General features: G+C 32.7%; 1 protein-coding gene across 1 annotated transcript in view; it reads right to left on the bottom strand.

The window, feature by feature from the left end:
- The window catches only part of LOC129228597 (sphingomyelin phosphodiesterase-like), a 61263-nt gene extending 41465 nt beyond the window's left edge, over positions 1 to 19798 (bottom strand). Inside the window, exon 1 of the mRNA XM_054863280.1 lies at positions 19634 to 19798. Coding sequence (XP_054719255.1) covers positions 19634 to 19798 — 165 coding nt within the window. The remainder of the gene's footprint in view (positions 1 to 19633) is intronic.
- Positions 19799 to 21425: the final 1627 nt, after the last annotated feature.

Genomic DNA, 21425 nt, shown 5'->3' with positions numbered 1-21425 from the left:
CGTATGTGTTACTTATTTTTTTATGTTTTCGAACGGCAAAACTAAAAAAGGTAAAGTTAAAATGTTTTGATGGAATGTGGACGTTATTTTTTTGCCCGTTGTTGGTAACTGCGAGATTTTTTTTTTTTTTTTTAAATTATTTTGTGAGGGTTTTCATTTTTTGCCCCCATGCAGATAGACACAAAGATATAGATAGTATTACGTAGATAGATGAATATATAACTATAGATGTATAATTTACGAGGTTTATATGCATAGATAGATTGATAAATATATAGATATAAATAGGTAAGAGAGATTGATAAAAAATAGATACATAAATATGCAGTAGGACAGATAGATAGAAAGATAAATATAAACAGATAAATGATAGATTGATAAAAACAAATACATAAATATACATGTATGGATACTTCACTTGCTAAATCGACTAACTCCATAAAACAAAAAGTAGAGAAAAGTGATGAAGAAGATGATGTTTCATAGAAGATTCACTCATATATTGAAAAGATTATTCATAGGAGTATATAGGCCCTTGTGGTTGCATTTTCTGCCATCAGCTGGTCAAAAATGTACTAAACCAAAACTTAGATATAAATTCACATGCTAAGCATTGATAAAGCACTATTAAAGCAGAAATGAGGTTTTTTTTTAAAGTGGAGTTAATCGATTTGGCAATTGAAGCATCCATATGTAGAGCATTAGACACAATATAGAAAAAGCATTTTTTTTACTTATTTATTTATTTTTAAAAAGAATTTTTATGATTTGAGCAGAGCTGTATACAAGCTATAAATATTTATTCTTCATGGAAAGGGGATAACCCGCCCTTCCTCCTCATTCGCTACGCTAGTTAATCGCTATGTAAAAAGTGACTGAAAGAGCAAACTGCAATAAGTTTAATTTAAATATATATATATATATATATATATATATATATATATATATATATATATATATATATATATATATATATATATATACATATATAGGGGGTTGTGTAGCATTTGTTAAAAAAACTTCGTCTCATTTTTAAAAAGGTAGTTTCGAAAATCGCATAACGTTCTCTTAAACTAAGTTGAAAATTTTGCTCTCATTCTTTTAAAGCTTCTTATCACACTTCGGTTGTCAGAAACACCTCGTTCGACAGACAAAGTCCAGCCAGCAGCAACTGTTCTAAGGAGACGCCTATTAGATATATAAACAGCGTTAAGATAATTAATCACCTCTTCGAACGTAATTCTCATTAATCTTTTAAAGTTGGCGTGAGATCCATAAATAACGCCACCCTTTTCTACAAAAACTCGCTCAAGAAGCATGGTTAGGAATTAGAGCTGCTATTTGGTCACCGCTTTGGATTCAATAACTTTTAAGTACTATTGTTTATCTAAACAAGGTTAATTTTATCTTTCAACTTTTATCTTTTCTTTTTTCTATTTTCTGAATTGTCACTTCACCCACACTTTTTCTCTCACGCCACGCTCTTATTCCTTCTGCGCCTAACGAGAAAACTAAACAATATCCGAAACCCGCTTTTTATTTATTGCCAAAAACGATGTAAAATAATAGTAATATTAAAGTTAATTTTGTTAATAATAGTTAACAAACCAATTTCAAGGCTAAACTTGAAGAATGTGGACTACACTTCTAAACGGATGACTTGATTTGAATAAAAGAATTCTTCGAAAACCTGCATTGTTTGAAAAGTTTAAAATGAACAAAATCCACAAATATATGCTTGTTTAGGTTCAGCTTTGAAATTAATTTGTTAAAGATATTTACAAAACTAACTTTACAAATTACTATTATTTTTAATTATTTTTGGAAACACTTAAAAAACAACTAGTCCACGGCCAGACAAAAACATGACCAGAACAATCTAGAGTTGGCCAGAGTCATTAGAAAAAGTACAAACTGCAAACAATAAATTTCTACATGTATACTTAAATTTCGATTGTATGTAAAAACTATAAAAGCCCATCGCATCCCTGCACTATAGCGCAGCCAGAAAAACCTTCTGGAGGGTTTTTTTTTTGTTGATCAAAAATACCTTCGGGAGGGGGGGGGGCTGATTTAAAAATACTATCTGTAATGTTTTTTGAACAAAAATACCTTCTGAATGAGATTTTTTGATCAAAAATACATTCTGAAGGTTTTTTTTTTTTTTAAAATCAATACAGCTCTTTCATATGCGTAAACTACTGTATTAGAATTTGCATTTATGTTAAAACCAATGCCGCTGGGGGCGTTTTCTACCCTCCCCCTTCCCTCGCTGCGCCACTGCATCTCTCATGTTCTCTATTGGACATTAGACACATCAAGACCCTAATAAACGAATTTTATCACCCGACAACTGCTCAAAGAACGCATTATGGTCTCTCTGCTTGCATATTCGACCTCACGTCAAGCAAACCTTATTTAACCATAGAAAATAAAGCCACTTGTACCAAATGACTTTCTTCTACTCTTGTTTATATAGTAAAAGGGAAGGGTTAGTTCGAGGCACCTGATCAAACAGACCATCCCAAGGCCGTTAACAGGTGTTTCTGACTCATTTTAATGACCAATTTCAAGCGATGTTAAGGGGTAATTTATGGAAAGGGGAAATTCTATTGCTTTAACAATGACTTTACCGGATTAAAAATGCCGTGATGAAGTCCGAGGCAGGTGGTTGGGTCCCTGATCTCGGTTCTTACATACTGTGATTGCATTTCACTTAATTTTTCTATGAAAATCTACACTTAAAAATGAAGATTGCATAATCCATTTGGAAAGTTATTCAGCACGTGATTCTTCGTGGGATGATAATGTTATGGTATCTTAGACGTTGCTCACTTTTGATAAATGTAATTATTCATAACGAATAAGTTATCTTCAGATTCGCAAGCGGTAATAAGCACTGACTGCACACTTGTAATGAAAAAAGATGGCTTTGCTCAGTCAGAATAAGAGTAAGAATAAAAATTTTAATTCGACAAGTATCAAGGAGCGAAGTTTTTTCGGAAGTAAATGAAATCATTGCTGTCATTAACTTTGATCCACAGTTTCTCTAGTTTCAAAAATGGTTTGATCAAACTAAATGCAAAAGAGCTGTCAGAATAAAAGCTTTTTTAGTATTAAGGAGCGAAGTTTATTTTGAAAATGTTAGGTGAAGTCATTACAGTCTTTGAGGGTAACTTTGATCCATAATTTCAAAAATGATTTGGTCAAAATAAATGAATACCAGTTGTCAGAATAAAAACTTAAATTCTACAAGCATCAAAGAACGAAGTTGTTTGGGAAATGTTAAATGAAATCACTATAGTCATTGAGGGTAACTTTGATCCACAATTTCAGAAATGATTTGATCAAAATGAATGGAAAAAAGCGGTCAGAATAAAATTTTCAATTCTACAAATATCAAAGAACGAATTCATTCTGGGAAACACTGAGTGAAAAGATTTCAGTCATTGAGGGTAACTTTGATCCGCAACTTTTCTATCTTCAAAGAGGATTTGATCCAAGTAAAAATTCTTAACCCTGAGTCAATTTTGCCTATCCATATTCCCCAGAGAGAACAGAAAAGAGAGTGTATTTAAAGTCTAAATGATCGAATATTTTCTATTTCTAATTGATGGAAAGTCATTAAATATATGGAAAATAATATTGCTATATATATTATTTTGTTTATTATTCATTTTCGTAATATCGAATATTTTCTATTTCTAATTGATGGAAAGTCATTAAATATATGAAAAATAATATTACTACATATATTATTTTGTTTATTATTCATTTTCGTACTCTTGTTAACTTTTCATAGTAGAAATCATAGTAGATTGGTTTCATTCTCACGAAAATAGTACTAATCATGTTTTACTTTTGATTTTTTTAAATCGACTTTTCAAAATACCATCAATTAATCAAACTTTTAAACTGATTCCCCATTTATTTGTGTCATTCTAAAGCTGTTATTAGTTTGTCAATTTTTATAAAAAAGAAATCACTTTGTTTTGTCATTAATATAAACGTAACATAGCAGACATTCAATGTGTATCAAATTAATCTTCGGACAAAAAGAAAAACCCCATTATTTGTACCCCATTTGTATAATTCAAAGTGTCTTATGAAACAAAGAAGTTACACCACTTGGACTTTTTTAAAGTATTAAAAGATTCAATTTATGTTTGTTTTGTCTTCAGAATGGCTGTCATAGAGTGTGCAGTATGAACCGAAAGTAAAAATTATAATTAAATATATATATATATATATATATATATATATTGATATATTTTACATTGTTGCATTTCAGCACAATCTTAAATCACATTTTGACTGCTTAAGATTCAAAGCTGGGACGCGTAGCATTTTATTTCTTGTTCTAAACCAAAATATTTTTGAATTATTTATAAATTGCTTACATACAAACCATTGATAATTGATGCTCAATTATACACAATTAAATGGAAGAATTAAAAATAAGATTAATTGGTGGTAATTTTTAACCGACGAAAAAACGGAGGAGGTTCTCAAGTCGACACGTATATTTTTTTTTTTTTTTAATGTATGACCACGCATAACTTTTTACAGAACAGTCTGATTTTGATAATTCTTTTTTTATTGGAAAGGGTATACCCCGAAGGTGGTCCCATAAAAATTTTGAAAAAAAATTCCTACCCTAAGGGTGGGAAAAGGGGGTTGATTTGTTGTTTACTCCAAGATTTTTTGATTCTGAGTTGGGTATTACAAAAAAAAAAAAAAAAAACTCACAATGAATGAGCTTCAGACCTGTATGTCTCTCGTGTGTACTGCCGTGGGCAGGTAAGCGGCAGTATCTGCAGAAATGAGTTTTCGAGATATTTGAAGAAATGTGTGTTGGATTCAGTAGTACTAACAATAAGAAAATGTTGGAGTTATATATTTTTTTCAGCGGAAACCAAATAAGTTAGTTTGTACAACAAAGCTAACGTACAATAGATGACAAAATGCAAATTCGTCAGCAATTTGTGTTATCGTAGAAATATCGATCACAGTAGGAAAATGCACACGAACATCTTTATACAGTGCATTATTCTTTAGGAGCCACTGCAATGCCACTTGAAGTTTACCTATATCAATTTGAAACTCCCTAGAATGTTCTAAATTTTCACGACTTTCTACTACGAGCACTAATCCAGTTTGATTAGGTTCAAGCGGAAGTTGTTCCGCCAGCTCGACCACATCCTGAGCAAAAAGGATTGCCTGCCCTTTGCACCAGTCTTGGCTCAAACGATTTTGAACTTTTATTATTTTAAGAAATGGCACTACTCTGCAAATAAAACGTTTCTCAATTTCCGATAACTCATCAATTTCTGTAGGTATTGCAGCTACCGACATTTTGTTCCAATAGGCCTGGGGTGGAGTTTTATGTTTTTTAATATTGTTTGAGCATCGTGAACAAGTAATTATATTACCTAAAGCTACCAGTTCGTTAGGCAAAATAGAGCCTACATTTTTAGTTTGCAATTTCCTACGTTGCCGAGGATACAAATTTTTTTTGCATATTGAACACGACAAGTCAGCATAAACATTAATTGATTTCTTAAAGTTTTCTGCGTTACACTGGTTTCTTCGATCGCGAGCTGCTTGTCGCATGGCGCTCAGACGATTAGTTCTCTCCTCGGAAGATTCGTGAAGTACCACCATTGCTGAACGGTTACGAGCAGCATCCAAACGCAGCATACGTTCGTCCTCAATTTCATTTGAAAGTCGCTCTCTTATCAGATCTAAACGATGAGCGCGTTGCTCTTCACTCTCATTTGAAAGTCGCTCTCTTATCATATCTAAACGACGAGGGCGCTGCTTATCACTTTCTTGCAATAACCTATCGTTATTGTAGCTTCTCATTCTGGACAGTCTTTCCTCGCGCTGACCTAAACTCTCCTGTGAACGTGTTAATGTAATTCTCTTTCTGTTTGCTTCCAACCTTTTTTCTTTCTCATTAATAGATTCTTCTAAACATCTTTTCCTCATCCGAGCAGCATTTTTTGTAGGCCTACCTATGTTAGTATATAAAGCCTGCTTTTTTAAAATTATTTATGTAACACAACAGATAATTGTTAAAATACGATTTTATATATATATATATATATATATATATATATATATGTTAATAGCTAAAGTAAGGTAGGTAGCTATTTTAAAAGTAATCAAAAATATAAGCATACAGATTATAGCCACATTAGTAGCTTATAGCCACAAAAAATTATAAAATAAAAACTTTTTAACAAAAAAATTGAACCGCCGAAAAAACTGAAAAGCAAAAAATAATAAACCATTTTAATTAAACCTTAATAACTAAGTTCTTAAACTGATGTAAGTATACCTAAGTATATATTTTTGTAATAATTTAGAGTTTTTAATTAACCTTAATAACTCAGTTCTTAAATTAATGTAAGTATACCTAAGTAGTTTTGAGTCGGTGCCAAACAATAAATAAACAAAGATCCCTAAATTACCTAAATTTAAAGAAATTAACCAAATAAAATTAGCAATGTAATGTGAAATGTCCGGCGATAAACATAAATGTTTCAAAAAATGCTCCTTCCACACGCCATCATTAAATCATGAATACTAGTAGATCGTATACAACAAAAAGTACCTCTCGTTGGAGCTTTGAAACCTTTGGGACCTCGCACGAGAGAGGCAAACAACCAGTGAGAAAAATCTTCAGGATCATGTATGCAATTAACGGCTACAGTTGTTATGCCATACTTACGCTGAATAATACTATGACCCACAAAACCATTTATTTGAGCTTTTAACAAGATGAGAAATCCTTCTTCAGTATGATGAACAATGATATAAACATTTTGACTGTTGTATATGAGGCAAAAGCTCAGTAGCAGCCAAATACTCGACACGTTCGGGTTTAACTTCGTGAACGCTCGGCAACATTTCCGGCGAAGGGGCGTGTCGCCATACGCCACCGCTGCGCCTCACGCTTTACAAAAATAATTAATTTGCTTGTTTGGCACCGACTCAAAACTACTTAGGTATACTTACATTAATTTAAGAACTGAGTTATTAAGGTTAATTAAAAACTCTAAATTATTACAAAAATATATACTTAGGTATACTTACATCAGTTTAAGAACTTAGTTATTAAGGTTTAATTAAAATGGTTTATTATTTTTTGCTTTTCAGTTTTTTCGGCGGTTCAATTTTTTTGTTAAAAAGTTTTTAATGTTAGTTTTAAAAATTCCAAAGTGTAGGACATGAGTTGTATTATTTTCTCCAGAATGGTCCAATATCGTTGAGGTATGATTTTAGTTGATTGTTTTTGATTAGTAGTAGAAAAAGAAAATAAGTAAGAAAGGACTGTAAACGTAAGTTTCAATTTTCCATAAAATAAAATAAACTACCTTGAAGTGGAGCTACTTGGACCGAAAATTTCATACTTTTTGCGAGTTTTACACTAAATGCTATTTTAAAACCATAATGTGAACTGAAAACCATGTTTTTACCACTTTCAGACGTTCTGCTACCATCTAAAGCCTTTTTTAAACAGCAATTTTAACTCTTTATATTTTTTTTTTCTATTTTTAAAAATTGGGTTTAAGTAGCCCCGTGCTGGGTCTAGTTAGTCCCACTCTGCAAATACGTTAGAAAAAGCTATAAAACAGGTGGTGGTATCCAGAAGGACCAATGATTTTGAAAAAACAAACTCAAAACGTATTCTAGTGAGCAAACTATTTATATAAATTGCAAATTATTTATAGGAATTAAAATAAAATCAACGTACACATAAAAACATATTTTTAGGCAAACATAATTTCTCAAATAGAAGCATAAACTAACTACAGCTAAAACCAATTGAAATACTCATTATTTAAACATTAGAAAGAATGAAAACCTCTCAATTTAATGGCTTGGGTGGATTTTTTTTCTCTGATATTATTTAATACCTGCTCTTCCTAGCTACAAAATACTACAGGATGCGCAGGCTTATTTTGTGAAAGATCTTTTAATTTCTGATGACATTTCTCTAAGACATTTCTCCGGAATTAGTTGAATCTGGACACAATTTTAATTTTTCCTCTTAATAATCCTCATTATTTCCTACTTCGAGGGGTTTTATTTTACTTCCGGACCCTTTTTATCCCCAGATCTGCAAAAAAGGGGTATAAATAGTAACTAACCACTTTATTTTAAAGTATTACAAACTTTACCTAACATAATTTAGTGATAAATGTGGTTTGGGGCTGTTTGAACGCTGGGTTCAAGTAGCCCCATTTTAAGGCAACCAGTACACTTTTACTAACTTATATTAGTTACTGTATTAATTATATAGCTATAACCTTAAAACACTATTATTTTATTAAGAAATAGAATGCAAACATAAAATTATCTTGACCTTGATGATATCAGATGTTTCAGTAGACTTACATGTGAAAGTTTGCAGACACACAAAAAAAAAAAAAAAAGGAAACTGTTTAGACAACTTGCAATCATAACCTCAATCAGAAAAAGGCGGGAATAGCAGAAACTTTGTTTAATGGTCCAGCCTTTACCTAGTACAGCTACCTGTCATAGAGAAAGTTTTTTAAGTCTCTACATTGAGTTATAAAGGACCAGGATGGATTTTAAACACTTTTTTCTCATGTGTTCAAGTAGCCCCACTTTACGATACTTTAAAAATAAAAAGCTATCACGCACCTTCCATTATTTCACCTGACAATTTTTTAAAAAAAGGAAATACACCCAAACCTCTTTTTGTGCGGTCTTTTTTTTTTTTTTTCGTGCGAACTTTTTTTTGTGCAGTGTATGAAAATTTCGATCAGATTGGGACTCAATTGACGATAGTATTTATAAACGGACGAAGTTATTTATAAAATGCACAAACTTTTTTTATGCGTTTTTTTTTATGCGGTCCTTATCCACCGCACAAAAAGAGGTTTGGGAGTAGTAAGGTAAGAGAGTAACAAAGAAAGGATAGCAATAAATATTTCTTTTTTATTTTTAAAACATAACTGATTGTATGAAAAACTTGGAATAATATGCTACAGCAGCATCAAAAGCTTTAAAAAAAAAGTTGATCATTGACAAAATCAAACAAGGTACATAATTATAAAAAATTACAAATTTGCTGTCATTTTTGAGATCCAAAGAGAAACTAGATAAAATTAATAACAAACCTAAAACTTATTCTTTGTTAAAATGCTGATAAAATATTACGGACGACATGAAATTTAGTTAGAAAAAGACTAAAATTCTGTAACTGAAGTGCGTCGTTTGTAGTAAACGGATATAAAAACGGAAATGTATCAAAATTAATCTTCTGATTACATACATCAAAACCACAACACTGCTACTGAGCCTAATGATTTCATCCCATTACCATGTGGTTGTGCAAATGCGGCCACTGTTCACTTAATACTGTAATGACCGGTTCTGTACGGTGCCTTAACAATGGCGGTACTCGTGGTTTGATGCGAGGGCGGGTCCCTAAAGACGGGCTGCTGGCCTTGCGAAGTCCACAAAGAAGGATATCCATTGCAAATGATGAAATGATGTTGACGATATCTGTAGCTAAACGCTCGCTTCTGGAGACGAAAATTGGCCAAATTGCTGGATTCATTTCAAACTGAAATCTTCTTTGCTTTAACTGTACTTAAATTATATCTATTTGGAATAGGGCTGTTGCAAATGTGATACAAAGTGAAACTGTATGCATTATTGAAAAGAAAAAATGGTTACCTACACAATCCGTGTTATCCTATTTCATTAAAATAGTTTGTACAGATGCTAAAGGAGGGAAGAAAAAGAAAAATAGAGCTGCGATAGTTCTCTTTTTCTACTGCATGATCTGATAAAAATACCTTCTCCATTTACGTAAGCATTCAATTTCGTTTTTGCGATAATAATTTTTCAAAAATTTTCCTGACTTTTTAACGGTGTAGCTTTTTTAATATCATACGTTTCTCGAAAGCTCATTTTTTTTTCTTTTTTTTTTTTTTAAATTCCTACACCAAAGTGGCAACATTTTTATTTCATTTTTTGTTTCTTGTTCTAATATAACTTTTAATCGTTTGGTGATTTACAGAGTAATTAACTCTTTTACTTAACTATGAAAAACAATTCTGATTACTTAAAACTGTGGGTTCAAATTGAACATTTCAAACTAAGAAATATTCACCTCTATTCATATTTTTAAAAAAAAACTTTTTGCAAATCGAAATGAATAAAGGAAGAAATATATCTGCTTTTTAACACTGTTTAACTTGAATTCTATACCAAAACTTTGATATACAACCCAATATAAAATTTGCTTAAAGACTATTTCTTTCCTCAAAAATTGCATGCAAGATTTTTTTTAATGTAAATTTGAAGCTAGATAATGTAGACAAATGATTTTTTTAAAAGGAAATTTCTTTTCTGCAATGAGTATATAATAATTTGACAGTTTATTGGAAAGACGCATTACTATTACGATTACGTATTAAGGGGGTGAATTTTACTCACTTACTTCAACTTCACAGAGCCATAATACCATAAATATACCTCTGGATCTCCGGTTTTTTCAACATATGGAACATAAGACATCCCAAATTTTGCTTCATAAAGCGCCGGAGTGATTACGTTCTTAAAAATAAACTTTGAAGTTTAAAGCTACAACCCAATCGAGCAATTATGCACACCTCATCTATATGTGAAGAAAAGATACAAAACTGAAATGCAATTACAATTTTGAACAAATAAATGTCCCACTTTACTTCGTAGTTTTTTCAAACAAAGAAAACGCCTTTTAACGTATTACAAGTTATTAAACTACTTCGTATTAAAAGATTCTATTCGCTTTATTTGAGAAGAAGGCCTTCATAAGACCAAAAAAAAAAAAAAAAAATCTAATTCAGTGGTTAAGTCTATGGCTTGTATGAGATGGGATAACATGGTTTGATAATTTTCTTTCAAGAATTCAGGATTCGAGCTTCAATAAATTAAAGCAAGTCTTCCAATTTCAAGATTCTTTATTTTAACATAAAACTTAAACGTATAGCACTAATGATGCTTTAAAACTTATTCAATTGACTGAAAAAAAACTTAAACAGACGGCGCTGTATCAAAAGCGGTTACAGTCATACAGTATCGAGTTAATTTGCAAAAAATATTCGAATGGAGTTTTTCCTTTTACTTAGTAGGGGAGACTGGGGATACTTGATCCCCCTTTAGTTTACAATTTTTTTCTCTGCTGCAAATTATCAGTTTTTTTTTTTAAAAGTACGTGAACAAAGGTAATTTTTTCCTCTATCTGACAGAATTTTTTTTAGTTGAAATTAAGCAGATAGTTTTGCTAAAATAATTTTTTTCAAAAATTTCATGAAGGGATTATGTATCTCCACATCAAGGGATAAATGATCCCACTTAGAATATACATAGACTTTTCATTAGATCGGCAATTTATTTATGGATTTTAGTTTTCTACACAATGTTTCCAAAAAATAACACCATTTCTAATTTTCTTTATTAAATTATAATATTGTGAACACAAAATAACAGTTTCAAATTTCACTAGACATTAAAAAAAAATGTATACAACTTTCATGAATTTATGATGATTTTGATCAGTTACTTATTATACAATACAGTTGTGAACAATACTATGTTTTATAAATAAAATTAACCTTTTTTTAAAAGTAGCGTAATGAAGCTAAAATTACAACAAATAAAAACTAGTATAATGTGGCCATCACGAAACTTTCTTCTATATTTTTCCTTTTTCTGATCCCTCCCCATGCTTGACGAGGAAGCAATATTCCTAACAAAAACAAAATTACACATGCAAAAACTTGACGACCATCCCAATGTCTGAATTATTGTAAAAACAAAACAAAGAGCGAAAATTGAAAGTTACTTTAAAAGCCTTACTTGAATTACTTACAAATATTTTATTTATTAACAAACATAAGATGGCAACAGTTAAAAATTTTAAATCATTGAGATAATATTTCCGATCATTTTAATACAATTTAAATCACGAGAAATACGCAGACGACAATCTATTACGATTTATCTTTCTTATTGTTGCATTAATAAAACTATTTTTATTCGCAAAAAAAAAAAAAAAAAAAAATCAACACCTCTTGGAGCGATCGGCGTCAAAATAGAACCAAAGCCTGTTTACATATGGATTCACATATATTCCAAATTTCAACCAGAACGTAGCATTACTTCTTGAGATAGGGCACTCAAAATGGAAAAAAAGAACGGGTGATTGCGCTACCCCCTTTTTAGCAGTTGACACAAAAATAAAATCAGTTCTTATACCCACTAAGGGCTACTTGCCGATAAATTTTTCTTTCATTCCGTTCATTATTTCTTGAGATACAGCAGTCACAATTGACGACAAAAAACGTTCTATAGCTCAACCCCCGTTTGAGTTATTGACACCAAAATTGAATCAGCACCTGTTCCTGTTAATACCAACATATGGACCAAATTTTGTTTGATTCCGCCAGTAACTTCCCGAGGAATAGCAAGCACGCGTAACTCGAAAAACGTCCCATTGCTCCACCCCCCTTGGAGGAATTCGCGCCAAAAACTAATGGGCACAAGTTCACATAGGGGCACATATGTGTACTAAATTTCGTTCGATTTCATGCGGTAGTTTTTGTTGTAGAGCGGCCACAAAAAACTGGTCACACACAGACGTGACACACATACATACACACACACACACATACATACATACACACACACACACATACATACATACACACACACACACATACATACACACACACACACACAGACAGACATTTTCCAAAAATGGTCGAAATGGACTCAGCACACTTCAAAACGTTCGAATCCGTCAAAATTCGAAATTCGAAAATTTGCACGAATCCAATACTTTCTTCTATATATTAGATATAGAAGAAAGTAAAAATAGGATGACAAGCACGAAAATCATCTTATTTGCAAACATCTTGTCTTGCAATAATAAAATCAAGGGTTTTATCAATTGAATTATTTTTTAAAAATAGGGAAGAAAAATAACTATTAGTGTACTTATAAAAAAGAAATCTTATCTCACATGTTTTCAAACCTGAAAAGTCAAATGCAACCAATTCGTTTGTTCTAGTTCTTAAAGTTCAGTTCAACCTATCTGAATGCATGCAACTTAACACATTCATTCTCATTTACTACACATTTGTCAATTTTTCAGGAAAAATAGATTGATTAAGTATGTTAAGCTTAGAAAACTTATTTCAAACTCTAGAAATCCGACTTAGCATTCTGTCCGTAATGGGTCTACATAATGGGCAACTTACTTTTTTGTTGTAAATTTAACAATAGCAAAATCATTTTTTTTTTCCTTTCAAACAAAGATTTGACATCTATTTCAACTTGTTCAAGCTTTCTGGCTGATCAGAACATAATTTATCAGTAGAGTTAATTTATGTTTAGATATTTGAGGTGTTCTGTATGCTACAAGTGCGAACTTATTATTTAATTGTTTAGCATATTTACTGCAGTGATTGATTAAATCTATCACTCCCTATGATAAATTTTATTACGTTAACATGGTTTTGAATGTTTCAAGTTAATATCAGCTAAGTAAACAATATTTATGTTGTTTTCATTGTGTTCATATTGTCACATGGAGACTTGATCCTTGGGATCATGTATCCTCTAAACGAAGGGATGAAGTATCCTTAATATGCGATTTTTACAAACATACTTGTTCCATTATTAACAATCAGTGGCAATTTACTAAAAATATATCTCAATTACTATATACTTGAACAGTGAACTTCGGAATTTTTTTTAAGTTGTATTTAAGGGACTTATTTAACGGATTGTATTTAACAGATGTAAACTTCGGAATGCTTTCCTAAAAAAAAGTTTCACTTGACACATTCAGTCAATCATTTCTTGAGCTAACAAATGACTGAAAAAAACAAAATGTGGCCAGTTTTTACGTACAAGTATAACTTTAATATAATTGTCAGATTTCAAATATCTACTTAATGATTTTGGTACATTATTGGCTATGGGATCATGTATCCCTAGGGATCAAGTATCCCCATTCTCTCCTATGTGTAGGTTTTCTTGGAAAAGTGACTGGAATGGTTGTTCAAGATTAGTAAAATGGGATTCTTGAGCACGCTTTATCGTGAAAATGAAGCATGTTTTATCATTGAACAATCCATTTTATTTTAAACCAGCAGTACCCGCACAGCATTGCCCGTAGTAGAAAATTAAAAGGTCATTTGGTTCGCCTGTATATTTACAGTTAACGTCTACTATGCGTTTAGTTTTTTCCCCCCTTCAATTCTTTCATATTTTTGGCAGATTTAGAAAATTTAGTATGTAACTTAACAGAAACCTACCTTGCGGTGAGTTACAAAATTACGAAGAAAGGTAAAACATTGCGTGCCACGTGTGTCTGTTAGGGTAAACATGGGCAGTTTGTTATGAGTATTTATTAACGCATTCGATGTGTCTTGGATTGCCTTCAGACACAGGAATTGTTTCGTCCCTTAATGGTATTCTCGAGCTTCACAAAATAATGTTAGTTTTCATTATTTCCCTCTAAAAATTGAGCTGATTGTCGTAAATTACGAAGTTTAAACACAAGAAAACTTTGGATTAACAAACTGCACATTGGCATGAAATTAACAACTAATGTTCTCGGCTGTTTGAAGCATTTTTTTTTTTTTTGAGCAATCACGATTGCTTATTGTTCTCATTTGACTGTTTTGATGTCCTATCTTTTTATTTTCCCACCACCACCCTCCGCACCCTGTCACCGTCGACCGGCTCCTCACGATGCTGCTCCTATAGCGAAAACCGTCTCCAGGTTGCATCCATGTCCTACACACACGCGCATACATACACAACTGCGCACACACACACACACACCTACACACGTACACCTACACACACATACATACAGACACCTACACATACACGCTCAAACACATACACACACATACATACAGACACCTACACATACAAACACACAAAAACATACACACACATACACACAGCTACCCACACATTCATGCCTGCACACAGATACAAACTCATGTGCCTATACACACAGACACAAACACATATGCCTGTACACACATACACATACCCTACCCCCACACACATTCATACACACAACTACCCACACACTTATGCCAGCACACAGACACATACACACATGCCTGCACACACATACACATACCCCCTACACACAAACACACACGCCTACATGCACACACTCGTGATTGCGAAAAACATAATTTGAATTCAAGATGTCAAAATTCAAATTTTTTTTTTTTTTTGAATTAATATCAAATTTTACCAAGTAAAATTTTTTGTATCTAAGCTCGAAAGGAGGATTTGATAACATTAGCTGAAGAATTAGGGCTTTTATCTCTGCCTAATTTACAAAAAAATAATTTAATTACACTTATTTTATTGCAGCATCTAGTTGAAATGGAAAGTATGCAAAATATTTTCTTTAAAACGTTGTCGCATAACGAAATGAAAAATGTTTAACCGAGAAAGAATGTTAAGAATTTGAACTGCTGAGAATTTTAATTGCCAAAATAGTGCGCCAGCACTACTTTATTGCTTACATTATGGGCCGAAGAATTTCGCCAAAAATTTGTTTAGGGTTGTACTTTTAGAAAGAACCGTTGTGTTGGCAAGATTTTGCTTATCAGTTTCGCTATTTTGATGAAAAGTGGATTAAAAATACAGAATTCGATAAGTTTAAAGAAATAATGGAAGATCAATTATAAAGAAAACTACCACCATATTTCGAGAGAATTTTATTGATGATTTGCATAGCATGTGGACATAATTAAATCATTTAATTCAGAGATTAGAAACATACAAAAAAGAAAAATTAAAACTAACCGATTCGGAAATTTGCGAAATAAATCAGCAATAAATGTAAAACAATTAGCACTAACCAAACAAAACAAGGAAATGTCATCTTCCTCTTTTGATAATCAATCGTACTGTCATATAATTAAATTATCTAGTATTAAATGTTATTCTTGTCAGTCTTATGGTCACAATGAAAATGTAGTTCCATGAAGAATGGATACATGTCGAATTGAACATCGTAGAAATGGCTGTTTTAGAACTACGGACTGCGTGATTTATATTAATTTCTGACGTTTAGCAATGCTTCTTGATTTCTCATTTCTTTTTCGTAGACCAGAATATCGACAAGACTTAAAAAATAATTTCAAAAGAGTGAAGCAAAAAAATTATGCATTCAAACAAAAATTACTAGGCTTTTTATCATTTTATACGCTACGGCATACGTTTGTTTTACCTTTTTCATCCGCCATTTGAATGTGGTTGCAATTCCCCCTGTAGTTTATTGGAGTTGCGAATAGAAAGAACGTTATAATAACAACATTTAAATAATTTACTAAATATAAATCCACAAAAAATAATAAAATAAAGGCAGACGACTTTACAGTTAAAACTTACTTTCTTTACAGTTAAAATATTTCAATTAAAATTCTTTTCAATAAAATAAAAAGGTTTGGATCGAAAGAATAAGTGCGGTTTCAAAAATGTTTATAAGAAAAAAAAAGGTAACGAAACAAAGAGACTAAACGCAACCATGGTAACATATAAAAGTTAATTTCCGTTTAAAAAATAAATTCCACTTATCTTTAACTTCTGATTTTTTTAATTTTTTTTTCGAGCTAAATCATTTAGAATCATTTGGCGTTCTAAGGTAAGCCTTGGAGTTTAGTTTTCTTAAACGATTCCTGTAATTCTCCAAATATTCGTAGAAACTTCGAATAAACTTCATCTGATGCTGAAAATGTCAAGCTTCCGAATTACCTGAAATTTAAAAATGTGAATGTATTATTTCTCCTCCTTTCAAATTAACGTGAAAAATAGGTTTACAATTGGAATAAAAAAAGAAAAAATTTAAATCGCTTCGGGGTGCTCAATCCTATGCTACGAACTAATTTTGTGCTAAATTTCATGAAAATCGGCTGAACGATCTAGGCGCTATGCGCGTAGCAAGCATTCAAAGACAGACTTTCAGCTTTATTATTAGTAAAAAAAAAATACATTAGCGAAGTTGTCATGAGGAAATGATTTGAGGGTCCAACTTTGGGGCATTACCCCTAATTGTTACTTATTTATATTTTCCTTTGTTTTCTCACGTCACCTTTACTTACACTTTGGAATAAAAGCGAAAAAAGAAATAAAAAATGAACATTATTTACCACAATGCTCAGAGTTTTCGGTCTAAAAATTCAAATTTAAGCGCTACTAGTCTTTGAGATTGTTTAAAAGGTTTGAATGTTGCGTATGTGTGCGTGTGCAAAAGGTTATAATAAATTCTGCGATAGATGATTCAATCCCAGGGTACACGCTGAATGCGGAGTTGAAGAAAATGACTGCAAGAAATGAAGAAGGGAAAAAAAGGCAGCTCGAAAAAAGTAAGAGGAAAAGAACACTTTAAGGGAGGGCAAGTATTAATAATGAGAATGAAGAATAGGGGGTGGGCAAAAGAGAAATGAAAAGAACGTGGTGTCCGCACGTGGCAGACCCTAACTGATAAAGAGTCAGCGTATCCGGCATGCCACGCAGTAATTAGACTGAGATGCTTCGCAATCTTTTCAGGGACCGCTCCCAAAGTGAGCCAGATTAATCGATTAAAATTTGATAATTGTTTTGATTGCGCCTTGGAAACTTACGAATGACTAGTATCGATGCATTGTCATAATAATAATTTTTAATTATATTTTAATACTAGTTATTCATTAGTGTTGCTAAAAAATAATAATAAATAGCACATTGCTTCGTTAATACATTATTTATTCATACTAACTAAACAACTTATCAATATCAATAAATAATTGCTGCGATTATTTTCAATTGCTAATTAAAATGATTATTATTAGTAGGTAAAAATGAAGAATTATAATTAGTGTTTATTATTTGTTTCTAACAATAAATAATTATTATTTTTAACAATACTATTGATATCGCGGTTGTTAGTATTGATAAATAACCGTTCTAAATAACATTTCGCTTAGTTTGTGTTACGGTTTATTAATACTAATAAACGAATTAGTAATAGCATTAAAAAATGATTGTGATTGTGTAGTTAGCTAAATATTTATAACTAGTGGTACCCGCACGGCTTTGCCCGTAATAGAAAAATCAAAAGATCTTTTGGTTCGCTTGTATATTTACAAATAATGTATGGTGAATTTTCTCGCCAATTGGCTTGTACCCATGTTACGGTTCCACGTTATGATAATTTCGTATCTCGCCAATTGGCTTGTGCCCATGTTACGGTTCCACGTTATGATAATTTCGTAATTTACTCGTCCGTCTTATGATAATTTTGTTCTTAAAATTAGAATAGAAAAAGAACCACATCGAATTTTTGAAAAATCGCTTCGAGGTGCACACCCCCATGCTACAAACTAACTTTGTGCCAAATTTCATGAAAATCGGCCGAATAATGTTATATTTGGGCCAAATCTAGCCTGATGGCAACGTTGTAATGCTGTGATTAGGATCTGCGTAGCCTTCACAGCGCTGCCAGGTTAGCTTTGCCCCAACAAGTTAGTAATGATAATGATTTACAATAATTGTAATTATTTTTAATTGTAATTGCAATTAATCACTGCGATATTATCCATAAACGATTTCAGTTATTTGTTATTAGTAATTAATAAATAATTTTATTAAGTACAGCATTTTACTTATTACTGTCACTAATTAATAAGTTAAAACTATAACTACGGAATTGCGAACGAGTAATGTATGATTTGACCTCGAGGATTCAATCTATCCCACTCGTTTGTTGTTCAGTGCTATAACCAGGGCTGCGAAGTTTTAATCGTGGAGTAGGAGTGAGGAGTCAGAGTTTTAAAATATCGAATACTCGGTCATGACATTTTTACAGTAAGTAAAATTAAAGAACGTTTTAGTGTTTAGGTTCACTTTAGTGAGCCTCTCAGTGTTCAGTTCCTTAGCACGCTTGGTACTCATTTTATTGACCCCCTGAAGAGATGAAAGACTGATTCGATCGCGCCGAACTGGCGAATTGAACCTTGGTTTCCATCCTGGAAGCTTTAAGAGCTAACTAAATAATTGCATTAAATTTCCTATTAAAATATTCTAGCAACGATACAGTTCCTAAGAAGATGTATCGTTACTATAATTGGAGCAGCCTAACATGGCAGCGTCTTAATGTAAACCATTAATTTCTGTGCGCGTCTGTGTGTGTGTGTGCCTGTAAATCTTTCTCCTCCGGACCGACAATGTGTACTAGGTCAAAATTGGTACCGTTCTGACGCAGAATATCAGGAGAAAGCCACATTCTGCCCTATCTAATCCCTCTAAACCTTAAAAAGTCGGCCATCCTGGGGGGGGGGCATTAAAATGATCCATCGTAGACGGCATTAAGCCACCACATGTGTCGAGCGGGGGTTGGTGAGTGAAACGAGCAGGGGTGGAGCTCCCTAGTCTATACTATTAAAACCTGTGTGCATCTGTCTGTTTTTGTGTCTTTAACTCTATCTTCTCCGGACTGTTAATGTCTCCCAGGCCAATACGGATACCGATGGATACAGAACATCTAGGGGAAACCATTTCGCTCTTTCTCACCCCTTTAAACCTTGAAGCACCGAAGATAAGGCTCTAGACAACCTGGGGTAAGAACAATCAAATCATCAATTGTCACTCGCCGCAGTCGACTTTGAGCCACCACAGGTGACGCACGGGGGTGGGCGAGCGAAACGAGCTGCGGCGGACCTCCTAGCGCCGTGGTTATGATCTGCATCTTTCACAATGCAGTCAGGTCAGGTTCTCTCCAACTAAAGAAACTTTTATGGAAGACCAGGTTCCTAGAACTTCTCTAGTCAATGGGTAGTTGTTTTTTACAGTGTGTTTCGTTATTATTATTACAGAACTGATTATTACTTAAGCGCCACTCGTTAACTGCTGATGTCTCGCAGGCCCTAAATTGCATGAGATCTCATGTGGGCTTAGTTTCAGTACTACTTTTGCGTTTTATGAATTTTTCACACTAGACGGAATTCAGACTGTTTACGTTTGAAAATAAATTTTGAAAACTATAAGATCCTCGCATTTCTACAGCTGGAAACTAAGCTATGTCGTGCTATACAACAACCGCAGATTCTCAGTAATTCAAATGATTATTTTTTTAAAACTATTTTCCAAACTCTGTTAATTCTTCTCAAAATAATTTAGATTTATTTTCTCTTCCGAAGATTTTTTTTTATTTTTTTTGAAATCCACTCTATATAGCAAATGTTAACTTTCGCTAAAATATCGTCTAAATCTCTGATAGTCTGAAGTGATTTCTGTTGAAGAAGCCGAATGAAGTGGAATGTACTTCAACAATGCATGTTTTGATTTAAGGATAGTCCCGATAACCAAGGGGCATGCGCCACTGATTGCCGCTCACCATTTACTCCGAGAGAAAAAAAATCAGGATTGAAAAAATAATAAAAAATCCGGCGGGAGTAGATGTTGATTACGTTCGTGCATCTCGGGATGTATTTATGTATCACGAAGGTGTTATGGATGAATGTGTGACGACATTAAAAAGAGGCGTGGCCCTAGAGGAACCAGGGTGCCGATTGGATACCTGTGTGACAGTAGGGGGCAGGATCCGCGCTCCAGGTAAAGGCTTATGATTCATGAGTGGATGGCTGACGGTGAGAATGCAATATCCGGGATTTGAGACCTTTTATTTACTGAGGCATTTAGGGCCTTTTAGAGGAGCGAATCTGTCAGGGAGGCCTGATGCGGGTTAAACTCATCCGTGGAAAAAGATCATAATGTCTGTATTTTTTTACCAGGAAAGAAAATAATAATTATATATAGTTTTATAGTTGGAATTATTTTTGTTTTATCCATCTTCGAAGTTTTCATTACGTAAGCTTACATCTTTCTTTCTGTTCAGACTCTTTCATTGCAATTTCGTTCATATATGATTTTTCTAAGAACAATGAAGCCTGTTTAAGTTGAGCACTTGCGATGCAGTATTTTAGTACTCAATTTAGATAGGTGGTCAGCTTATTGAGGTTGGTATATATGATATAGGAATAATTTTGTACCTGACAAAAGCGGTAAACTTGGACAGGTGGTCTACTTTACAGGTTTTACTGTACTTGTTTTCTTAATTCTTCATGAAAACTTTCGTTAGTTGAAATTACAACAGGTTAGTACACAGTAAGAAAATTCCGAAACTTCACAGATTGCTTCCGGGTAACGTTTAGGGATTCTCCGCTTCTACCGACTTCCTGAGGAAGACAAATATATTTGTGAAAAGTTTCCTAAATCGCTGCAAGTTTCATGAATGCTGATTTCTAATTCTTGTGGGAAATATTTTTAGCTACCAGTGTGAAGATAAACTCAACTTTTTTAATTAGGTTTACACC

The sequence above is a fragment of the Uloborus diversus genome, chromosome 8, assembly GCF_026930045.1.
Source record: "Uloborus diversus isolate 005 chromosome 8, Udiv.v.3.1, whole genome shotgun sequence".
Classification (NCBI taxonomy): Eukaryota; Metazoa; Arthropoda; class Arachnida; order Araneae; family Uloboridae; genus Uloborus; species Uloborus diversus.
This window is presented reverse-complemented; position numbering and strand designations above follow the sequence as displayed.